Source organism: Marmota flaviventris, chromosome 1, assembly GCF_047511675.1.
Source record: "Marmota flaviventris isolate mMarFla1 chromosome 1, mMarFla1.hap1, whole genome shotgun sequence".
NCBI classification, from domain to species: Eukaryota; Metazoa; Chordata; class Mammalia; order Rodentia; family Sciuridae; genus Marmota; species Marmota flaviventris.
Genome location: NC_092498.1, coordinates 166082284 through 166094368, shown reverse-complemented (window position 1 = coordinate 166094368; position 12085 = coordinate 166082284). Strand labels below are relative to the sequence as shown.

Sequence of the window (12085 nt, the reverse complement as noted above, 5' to 3'; positions counted from 1 at the left end):
AGGAAAAAATAAGGTGATGTTAAGGCATTTGTGACAGTTTGTCTAGTCACCTAGTTTTTTTTTTTTTTTTAATTTTAGTTGTAGATGAATACAAAACCTTTATTTTATTTACTTATTTTTATGTGGTGCTGAGGATGGAACCCAATGCTCACACATGCTAGGCAAGCACTCCACCACTGAGCTATAACTCCAGCCCTAGTCACCTAATTTTAACACCAACATCTCTAGTAGATCCTTTCAAACCTGGCTAAGGATCTCTTCCATGACCATTTATCACTGGGCCATTAAAAAAGAAACTTTTCCATAAAATAAACCTATTTCCTTGACCCTCCCATTAAAAGAACAAAGAGTAGCAAGTAAAAGTAAGATTTTATTTATGTTTTGTTGTGAAAACATTAAAAGTGGAATATTTGTTGACGAAATAAATGTTTTTAAACCACCCACACATTTTAGTTTACTGCATATAATCAGCCTTTCTGTTTATAAACAATAATGTGTTTTGACTACAGTCAGAAAATAGCAGTTGTTCTGGAAAATTTATACATAAACAGAAGAATTTTTAAGTCAAAAGCAAAGCAGTGTGTGTGATCTACAATCAAATCTAAGTTGTAATGTTGACTTGGAGAAATAAATTTATTAACTTGCACTTCTCTCATGAAAGATTAAGTAATTTGTACTAAACCCCTTGTTTTAGTCAGCTTTTGTGTCACTTGACCAAAAGACCTGACAAAAACAGAGGGGGAAAGTTTATTTGGTTCACACAGTTTCAGAGGTTCAGTCTATGGTGGGCCAACTCCATAGCTCTGGGCCCAGGTGAGGCAATCATGGCAGAAAGGTGTGTGGGGGGGAAGCAGCTCAGATGGGGGTAGGGAGAGAGAGAGAGAGAGAGAGAGAGAGAGAGAGAGAGAGAGAGAGAGAGAGAGAGAAGTCAAAACATAAACTGCAAAGACAGGACCCCAATGACCTACTTCCTTCTGTCACATCCTACCTGCCTACACTTACCACTCAGTTAATCCATATTAGTGGATTAATCCACTGATTAGGTTAAGGCTTTCACCATCTAATTGTTTCACATTTTTACATTATCTCACACATGAGTTTTTGGGAGTCACCTCATATGTAAACTGTAACACTCTCCATCTGAGGTCAACTAAAAAGATTTGGATAAAATAATGGGGAAAATGTTTGAAAAACATAAAGAGCTAAGAAATGAGTCAGGAATTGCTTGGCCATGATGCAAAACAAGATGGAAATTCAGAGACAAATCTTTCAGTGAGACTTCAATGATCAAATTTTAGAATTGTGAGCTTCAGGTAAAGAAAGGAGACCTGTTCTTCATGGGAGATCCATTTACAGCTTTTGATTTTAATAATACATGTACATTAAAGCAGGGGGGAAAAATCCAAAAACCATTGAGTGCTCTAAACAGGTGAGTGATAAGAATAGTAAATTATGCATTCCTTAAAGTCATAGGGTATATATATGTACACTAGTTTTTTAAATATAAAGATTAATGTTATCCTGAGATCCATAAACATAATAATAAAATTTACACTTCTGTTATACTTCTTAAACTCCATATTTAGGGATCTAAAGACAAGACTTAGAAAGTACTTTGATACCAAAGAACATAATTATAAAAATATTTATATTTTCTTTTAATGATTATTCAGTGTTTCTACAATGCATCCAACACCCCAAATCTCTGAGGGTTTTACTTTGAAAATCTGGACTAGCGTCTCATTCCATCTACCACTAAAACAGTTTACATTACACTTGCCAGGAATGCTAAAACTGAATCAATTTAAAAGTTTAAAATTTATAATTGGAATAGTGTTTCTCTTCCTGTAATGGAGTCATGAGTTTAAGTCCAGGTATTCTTTATTCCTATTAAAAAAAAAAAGACTGTTTAAATGTAAATAGACAGGTCCACTATGAAATTGATAATATCAAAGAGTTAGGGGAAAGTATTCCAGGTAGGAAGAAAAGCATGTGTAGAGTCCTGGAAATATGAAAAAAATTGGGGGTGTTCATAAAACTAAAAAAACAATGTTTAGAGACTACCAATGAAATTTCAAACTTTTTTTTTTTTTGTATTGGGGATTGAACCTAGGTGTGCTTAACCATTGATGCATATCCCCAATTCATTTTTGTATTTTATTTAGAGACAGAGTCTCTCTGAGTTACTTAGGAGATTGCTAATTTGCTGAGGCTGGCGTTGAACTCACAATGCTCTTCCCTCAGCTTCCAGAGCCGTTGGGATTACAGACATGCACCACTATGCCTGGAAAAATTCTAACCAAATTCCAGTTTTAACCAACCAAATTTTCCAAGGAAAACTGCATTGTGAATTTTTATGAACATTTCCCCATTTTTGCACAGAACATAAACTCAGATAAATTTTTTTAAAAAAGTTATCTTCTAGGTAAATGGGGGTGTGGCTCAGTGGTAGAACACACACACACACACACACACACCCCAAAGCCCTGGGTTGATCCCCAGTGACAGCACACACGCACGCGCGCGCACACACACACACATGAAATGAAAAAAGGAGAAAGTAACTTTTAGAGTAAATTAATCATCACTTGAGCTGAAGGAATGAACAAGGTGCTTATTGGCTCAAAAAAAAAAAAAAATGCTGATTTGCACAGCACAGCCAGTCTGAGGCTATATAACCTTAAAAAAAAATCGAAAACAATTAGAAGTTGCCATGAAAAGCAATAACAAAGAGCATAAGATAGAAAAATGAGACAATTAAAGAGTTAACATTTCTGAGCCCAGACGAAATAAAGACCACAAAGGCAATAACCGTAAGAACAGACACATAAAAGGTTAATAAAGAATATAAATGCCATCTATTTCCCATGTTCCCTGAAGCAATATTGAGGGCATCTGACTGTTTTGATGTAACCCAGTATTCCTTTGCTATCTTGGAAACACCAGTCCTCTCCAACTCCCAGGCCTTCTGTTCTAAATGGGACTGATTCCAGATTCAGCTTCAGAGGTGACTGTCATTCTAAATAGCTCATCCTTCTGGCCAAGGGATTGGTGCAGAGATGGAAAGTAATCTACTTAGAAATACACAGAACTTTTGCTGGAAAGGTGTCTAGGAAAGAAATAACTGTGGGAATCTATTTTGCAACTTTGAGAACTGAAGATACATTGGAATAGTATCCAGAAACCACCCCATACTATTAGTACCACATTGAATTATATCCTATTTCAATACCTCTGCCTAGGTGTGGAGAAGTGGTATAGCACAGGGGTTTAAAGCATGAATTGTAAAGCCAGGCTCTTGATTCTAAGCTCTGTTTCTGTGACCGTGGAAAAATCATTTGAGTTTCCTCATTTGTAAAATGGGAATGGGAGCCCATTTAATCGTGTTAAGATTTCAATGAATGAATACATGATTTGTGAAAAAAAATGAATACATGAACAGCACTTGAAACATTGCTTGGCACAGAGTAAGTGCTATACAAAAATATTAGCTATTATTGTTATTGTGAAGATTAAATGTGTTATGAAGAATAAATGTAAAAAAAGAAGAACAAATATAAAGCACTTAGAATGGTGCTTGACAGTTAGCCAACCCCGTATGACTATTATTCATCATTAAAGACTATGAGGAAATTCAGTGATCCATTCAACAAATAGTTACTGAGTGCCTTTTCTATGCCAGGCAAATAAAGTATTTCTTCTAGACCAGCACTGTCTAACAGAAATGTTATGTGAGCTATGAATGAGAGCCATGGATGTAACTTAAAAATCTTAGTTACATTAAAAAATGAAAAAAAGGTAAAATCACTTTAAGTATTTTGTTTAACCCAATATCCAAAATATTCTCATTTCCTAAAGTCATTAATATTAAAAACTTGATTTATTTTACATTTATCATTCTAAATCTTTGTGATCTGATGTACATTTTGTACAGTTCCTCTCAAATCTGACTAGCCACATTTCAAGTGCTCGACAGGGGGCTAATGGTTAACTTATAGTTCTAGACATTAATGGAGGTTAGGGAAAGAGGGGAGATGTCATATTTGTCCTCTACTCCATCTTATTACTAATTATGCACTTTTTTTTCATTTGAAAAGTCTTTGTTATTTTATTGGATAGTTCTCATCAAGAGGAAGCACATGAGATAACAATGCAGAAAAACAGGGGTCTATTAAGGAACAGTTTTCTTTCTGTCTCCAACCAACAAATTTATCCAAGTACTGACCACTTGCCAAAGGGCTATGGTATCCTTGAGGAAACAAAAGGGAACAAGGCAAATAAGGTTCCCTTAGAAATTTTCTTTAGGAAGAGATAAAAATCAATTATACAATAAATAACTTCATACCAGATTAAAAAAAAAACAGAAGGAAAATAATCACAAGGTGCCATGGAAGAGCACTATGAAGTGATGACACTCAAGCTGACAGATGAACAGCTCTGAATGTGCAAGGAGTCAGGGAAAGTGTTCCAGGTAGAGGGGAATGCATGTGCAGAATCCTGGAGACACCAAAAACCTAGTGGATTCACAAAACTAAAAAAAAAAAAAAAAAAAAAAATTCTAGACATGATTTTTGAATGTCACATATGTGGCAGTAGGCATACTGAAAGGGACAATCAAGTGGGCAGGTGATAATGGATCTATAGGCCATGACAGGGACCTGGGTTTTATTTTAGGAGCAACAGGGACATACATGATCTCCATCCTAAGGTCATTCTTGCCACAGTTTGAAAAACTGCTTAAGGGTTGAAAATGTGAAAACTGGGATTTCAGTTACAAGGCAACTAGTGCAGAACAGGGGAGAGCTGATGGTGGGTGGCAACTGTCTGGGTTAAGGCCTTTAGGAATACCTAGAACCCGTCTCTCCAGTATTTTTGCAAAACTCATCTATGATTGTGCAGCAAAATTTTCAAATGTGGTGAAGGATACTGTTTTGTCCTATGATGCACTTTTTTTGGCGGGGTAGTTGGGGGAGTGCTCTCGTCTCCCCCAAATCACCATAAGATAAAATCTTTGTCAATTCTAGGTATTAGAACATATAATCTTAACCAACCATTGTTAAACATAAAGTACAATTGTTTCCAAAATGTAATTTTCCTTTTCCTGTTAAGGAAGGTGGTGGGGTCTTCCCAAGGCTATGCCACACGGCTTAAGAACTAAGGAGAGGATGGGAAGATGAAGGAACCAATCATTAGGCGCCTACACAAAAAGAACTGTAAGTACAAAGGCCTTCAGACAGGAAAGATAATTGCCTTGTTTAAGGAACCGAAACAGGCGAGTGGATGGAGCAGCAAAAGAACGAGATTCATATTTAATAACCAAGATGTGAATAACCAAGACGTGTCTTGACATCACTCACAGAGAAAGGTGTCTAGCTAAGGTTGAATTTTTAAATTGCTTCACAAAAGCTGATAAAAACTCCACCTTTGTTGAACACAGAGCAGAAAATACTGGTTTAAAAGAGAATGAATACATCTAGGAGGGGCCTGGCAGTGTAGTCCCAAAGGTGTGACACTGAAGTTCTTCGCGGGAGTCACCACGCCAGGGCACATCCCTCCAATCAAATCCCCAAACTAACACCTCCACACCTTCAAATGTCCACACGTCAGGAAAGTTCTGAGGAATTTATTGTCTTCAATCGGCTCACACGCTTTGCCTACCCTGACCCTGTGCCTATCAATCAAAAGCAGCTTTTGCCCATTCTAGGGTGCAAACGACCCGTCCGCACCCAAATCTGAGAAAACTCAGAGAATGGGCTCTGGCAGGTTAACGATCAACAGAACATCCCACCACCGGCTTCCCAGCCTCCACCGGAAGTTGCCTGAGTGGCAAGACAAAAACTCCGTCGAGGGGCGTGTCTCCGCCAGCAGCCAATGGGCTCTGCCCACCTCCCTCCTCGACAGCGTTCGTTCTAATCGTGGCCTGTGACGTTTGGAGAGCCGGCGCGGAGGGAGTTACGGAAGCCGAGAGGGGCGTGGCATTTTAGTCGCAGGGAAGCCGGGAAGCGGAGGCAAGATGGTTTACATCTCGAATGGTGAGTTGGAGTGGATGTGGGGGTGGCCGATTTCCAGGCAGGCCGGATTTCGGAATTTTGTTTTCCTATCCTAGCTCGCCCGGCCCAGGCCCCCGAGCGGCTTCCCCGGCCTTCGTGCCGAGTGACCGGGCGGAGCTGGATGCGAAATCGCCCCAGCCTAGAGCGCGTCAGCGTTTGTCCCCTTTACTGACGACGATCGGGGGCCGAGGTCCCCTGGAGTGGGGTCCTGCGGACGTGAAGCTAAGTACGGAGATCTCGGAGCCCTTGCCTTTGTACAGCGAGCTTCTGATGGCAGATTTGCGAAAGTGGTCTTTGCTCTCGGGCGTGGCTGTCCTTAACTAGTGGAGAACGGGATGTTGACTTGGTACACGTTGCGCTTTCTTTCTTTGCCTTGAGCACTGTTAGAGCTCCTGTGCTTATCGCCTCCTTTAGTCTTTGTAACTGCCTAGTCAGGTAATGTTTTATCCCTGTCTTAAGGATGGAGACTGAGGCCAGAGGCCCAGGATCACAAAAGTAGTTAATGGCTGAGTTCGAATCCGAACCCAGGTAGGTTAGGATCAGCGGCCTTATCAACCATACTTATGGTTTCTCTAAAAAAAAAAAAAAAAAAAATCCCCAAACCAGAACTAGCCTAAGGCCATAATTAGATAAAAGTTTTGGATAGGCTCTTCCCCCAAAAGAGTGTAGCCAGTCATATACCCAACTTTTTGCCTGATTTTCCAGGAACTAAAGAAAAAGCACCCTTGTCTCTAGGAGCAAATTAATTATCATAGGAATAGAGGATCTGAGAGAGACTTAATTCTGTGAGTTTACAAAGGAAATGACTGGAAAGAAAAGACGTAGTATAATGGATGAGATCAGTGTCAGACCAGCTGCTGCTCACTCAGGTGATATTCCGTGGTGCAATGTTAGTAGTTCTTGGATCACTGGAAGTAGGTACTGGTTCTACTTGAATCATCTGTTTATCTCCAGACTGTTAGGGCAGTCGGTGAGAAGTCTTGGCTGAGTGTACTTTGCATTTCTTTGCTTTACCAAATCCTATCTCCCACTTTAAAAATCCTGGAAACAAATTGGTTGGTGGACACTAAAGGAAAGCATCAAAATTTAATTTCATCTTAGTTTTGGACACTTGCAGACTTTAGTTTGTCTTATATTATTTGTGATTAAGACTAGTAGCTTCTATTTATGCATTATTGAGTAATTCCTTGTATTTGTTGAATGCTTTAATGTATATACAATATTCTATTTGAGCCACATAAATATCTTGTTAGGACGTTTTATCTCCCCTAACCTTTTTTTTTAAATTTTGAGACAGGGTCTCACTAAGTTGCTGAGGCTGGCCTGTTGAACCTGCCATCCTCCTCCTTCAGCTTCCTGAATTGCTGGGATTATAGGCGTGCCCCACCTTGCCCAACTTTATCTCACTTTTATAGTTGAGAAATGTAGTTTTATTCAAGCACCTTTTTTCCCTCTGGGGATACTAGAGGACAGGGGCTTCTGCCTTTACAAACTGGCATGGGGGAAGGGCAAACAAAAAGATAGACTGATGGGTGTACATACTGTACATTCTTTAAAATCACAACCGAAGAATTGGTGGGTTCCAGTTAGACCCTTTTTAGAATTGTACTTGTTGGCACAAAATATTTCTATTTCTATCTTATGATTTTCCCCTGAAAATTCCATGTGATGGATATTCCTGAAATACTTTTTCTCAGGCAAGAGAAATGTCACATCAACCCATAAAGCAGAGCTGATAAGAGGCAGAACCAAGCCTGTACCCCCTTTTTTGACTGTGTAGCCAGTTTTTCTCACCACCTCAATGAGAGCTTAGATCCAGGTGGGTACCTGAGAATAAGTTGGTCAAGGAAAGAGGAAAAGTAAACCAGGGCAGAAGTGGTAAGCAGATAAAGCCCTTGGGACCTTGGAGAGACAGTTATTCTTTGCCCTAGATATTCTGACCTCTTGAGTTGCAAGACTGAAACACTGGAGTATAAACTTTTCATGTAGTAGCTGCTGTTATTTAAAAGTACTTTGAAAAATTAGGTCCAGTTTTGCTTGAGACAAAGCTAGAGTTTATTGTTAGGCTCAAGAGCATCCTGTTATAGAAAATAGGGATCATTTTAATGAAGGACAGGCTATTTCCCTTCAGTATTTATAGCCTGGGGACTCTTTGATTTATAGGAATTTCATTAAAATAACTCATTCTGAAAATTTGTGAAAGTATGTTTAAACAATCTTTTCATACAGACAAGAGATTTTGCAAGTGAAAAAATATTTTTTTTTCCTTTCTATCCACCCAAGCCATTTGTTTCTTCAGAATACTTGAATAAAGAGATGTTTATACCATGTTCTCAGCAGCATGATTCAGTATAAGAAACTTGAGTCTACTGACAAATGAATGGATAAATGTATATACATACTCTGGAGTATTAGTCCTAAAAAGGAAGGAAAGTTTGACAAATGCTACAATGTGGATGTAACTTATAAGACACTATTAGGTGAAATAAGCTAATCACAAAAGAAGACATATGATTCTTTTTTTTTTTGGTACTGGGGATTAAACCCAGAGGCACTTTACCATGGAATCACATCTCTAGTCCTTTTGTTTTTTGAGATAGGATCTTGCTAAATTACTTAGGACCTCACCAAGTTGCTGAGGCTGGCCTCAAATTTGTGATCCTCCTGCCTCAGTCTTCCAAGTTGCTGGGATTACCTGCCCGGCTCCCTATAATTTCTCTTATATGAGGTTCCTACAAGTCAAATTCTTAGAGACAGAAATAATAGTTATTGCCAAAGGCTGGAGGAAGGAGGTTATGGGCAGTTAGAGTTTAATTAGTGAGGAGTTTCAGTTGGGGAAGACTAAAGTCTTGGAGGTGGATGGTAGTGATGGTTTCAGAACAGCATGAATGTATTTAATGCCACATAACTATGCTTAAAAATGGGGTAAATTTTATTATGTAAATTTTATCACTAAAATGTTTTGTTATATGTATTTTACTAATAAAAACAAAAGAGGTCTCAGAGAAATATTTGAATAGAATGAAGTCAACCACTCGACTTATATACCATAGGTAAGCATTTGATATATTAAAGGAATGATCCCTGGATTATGGAGCTTTACTTCCCTGAACCCTTCCTTAGAATGATACATACATTGTAGACTACTTCTTGTGTTGGCTATAGAAACAGCTGACTGAATTTATCATTGTTGCCTACCTAAATGTAATGCTGCTTGGGTCAGAAATTTGTAGTACTCACCAAAGTTTCTTTATTCTTTTCTATAGGACAAGTGTTGGACAGCCGGAGTCAGTCCCCATGGAGACTATCTTTGATAACAGATTTCTTTTGGGGAATAGCTGAGTTTGTGGTTTTGTTGTAAGTATACTAGTGTTCTTAGTTGCTCTGATGTTTAAGTTGACTGAAGTATATTAGTATATTATGTGGCATATCTTCAGCTTAGCTCTCCTGAAGCAGTTAATTGTAATTTTCAAATCATTTTTGGTAAGGGCAGTTGAGATTCATTTAATGATAAAGCTGCCACCACCAAACATCTTCCAATTAAGTTAGCTGGGTTCGCTTAACTTTGTAACCATTTCAATCTGCAGCCAGGCCTGTCAATTCTGTTGTCAAATGACTATGCTTTGCATTCTGTCTACTGATTCCTTTTATTCTACATTATGTGTAATAACTGAATAAGGAGAATTTTTATCCTGTTTTTTTTTAAAAAAAACCCAAATCCTAAGTAGTTAGCTTTTTAAAATAAAGACAGAATTGATGCAAAGAAGACAACAATTTAAACTTCCTCAATAATTTCAAGCAATTCTTATTTAAGTGCATTTTTGGTCTTTCATGTGCTTGTTTTATGAGAACTACTAATAAGTCTTATGGTAAGTTTGAATGTGTATTTGACTGTCTTGTAAAGTACTTGCAGAGTTGCAAAATCATGGGAGACAGTTCCTTCTTCACGTTGCAAGGGGTAGCAGGATTGGCGTGATTATGGATGTTGGACATCAGAGGAAGTTATTCCATGTGGAGAAAACCATATGCAGGTTGACAGAGGAGTGTGAATATTGAGCTGTGGGCTTCATACTTAGTTTGCTTGTAGTTGTGGTCTAGAAAGCTTAATTTTATGGCTGCATGGAACATAAATAAAAAGGGGTAGAGTATAAAATGAAAGAGAGAGTTCCATAGAAAAATTCAGCTAGACACAGGTGAGGTCCTAAATTATGTGCAAAACTCATTTAAAGTGTTTTACATATCCCAACTACTCCATATCCATTTACTGTTTTATTCTTAAATTTACTGTTAAATCCTTCTTCTTCACAAATAAAGAAAATTCCCTTTCAATGGAGTTCCAGAAGCCCTGTGCCTCTGCCACACCACTGTCACCCCATTCCTTCCCAAGATAATGTTAGGCAAAGGCTGTTGGCAGGGGAAAGGCAGGGGTGAGGAAGGTGAGACACTATGAAAACGGACTCTGGTACCTGACACTTGATGTAGAGTGGAGGAAGGAAATCAGAGAGGACTCTAGTTTCATGCTCAGTCTCAGGGAATTATTAGCAAATAAGTGTGGGTTTGGCAGAAAACATAATACTTAATTTAGACACATGTATAAGCTAGATCCTGTAGACCTGTGGGTGCAAGAAATGTAGGTTTGGCACTACTGAGTAGCTTTATACATCTTTTCACAAAAATGATAGTTAAAACCATGGAAATATATTTTTAATGTGGTCAAAAGTGATACCTCAGTTGTTTTCTGTTCTTTGTTTCAGTTTTAAAACTCTGCTTCAGCAAGATGTGAAAAAAAGAAGAGGCTATGGAAACTCATCCGATTCCAGATATGATGATGGAAGAGGGTATGGCTTTTTAAAATTGATAATAGTTGTTTATTATAATTGCATTACATATTTTGGGTGAAGTTAGACTAGTGGAAGTTAACAGTTAAATTCCATTTCACAAAAAATTGATGAATTACTGTAAATAAAAAATCATGTTGCCTCCGATTTGATAAACAGTTGATTTGGCAAAGCTAAAGTATACATTCAACATCCTACGGGAGCCTGGTGTGATGGTGCACACCTATAATCCCAGCAGCTCAGGAGGTTGAAGCTGGGGGATCACAAGTTCAGTCTCAGCAATTTAGCGAGGCTGTAAGCAATTCAGAGAGACCCTGTCTTTACATAAAATATAAAAAAGGGCTGGGGCTATAGCTCAGTGGTTAAGTAACCCTGAGCTTAGTCCCCGGTTTCCCACCCCCCAAAAAAAAATCCTACAGGAAAAGTCGAAATTAGAAGATGAAAACTGATGGCTAACATTAAAGATTTCAATTTACAGTATAAATTTCCATCTGCTAATGAAAATCTCAGAAGGTCAGATAGCATGGGCTGGGTTTTTGTTTCCACGTGGTAGAAATCAGCCTGAGTTGCTGGAGGCTTGTTCATCCTAATCCTGGCTTGACTGTTTCCTCACTTGCATTAGGTCTCTAGTTCCTATAAGTATTTGAATTTTCAACTCCTGATCCAAATGGTAGTTCCTATTTTAAAGACTCTTTAAGGATCATGTGATGATTGAAAAATGAAAGGGTCTAGTTAAATGTTCGAAGGAATCCATTGAAATTATGTCTACTAAAGAGTAGATACTAATTTTGTCTTTTACCAGGCCACCAGGAAACCCTCCCCGAAGAATGGGTCGAATCAATCATCTTCAGGGCCCTAGCCCTCCCCCAATGGGTGGTGGATGAGGAAGGTAACTTAAAATCTGAAATTATTTTCTAAGCTTTTATTTTGAAAATGTCTCCTTAGGAATATTTTCTTTAGGAAAACTTAAGTCATTCAACATTTTATAATTACTCAGACATTGTTTGGGAAAATATTTCTCTCTTAACCCCTGGGCAGTTTGTCAACTTTGTTATCAAAGTATCTTTTGAGAAAGGTATTATAATCCCATGTAACATGTTGAGCTTTATATAGGTCCAATTGAATAACTGGTAACTAATATTACAACCTTTCTTTTAGGTAAACGTCTGCTCTAAGAAGCAGACAACTAAACGTACA

At 38.2% G+C, this 12085-nt stretch overlaps 1 protein-coding gene across 1 annotated transcript; it reads left to right on the top strand.

The window, feature by feature from the left end:
• The first annotated feature begins 5941 nt into the window (after positions 1-5941).
• Positions 5942-11781, top strand: Selenok (selenoprotein K). The gene is made up of 4 exons (XM_027947825.2): positions 5942-6032; positions 9317-9407; positions 10805-10888; positions 11691-11781. The coding sequence occupies exons 1-4, from the start codon at positions 6014-6016 to the stop codon at positions 11779-11781; spliced, it is 285 nt and encodes a 94-aa protein (XP_027803626.1). The 5' UTR covers positions 5942-6013.
• The last annotated feature ends 304 nt before the right edge of the window (positions 11782-12085 follow it).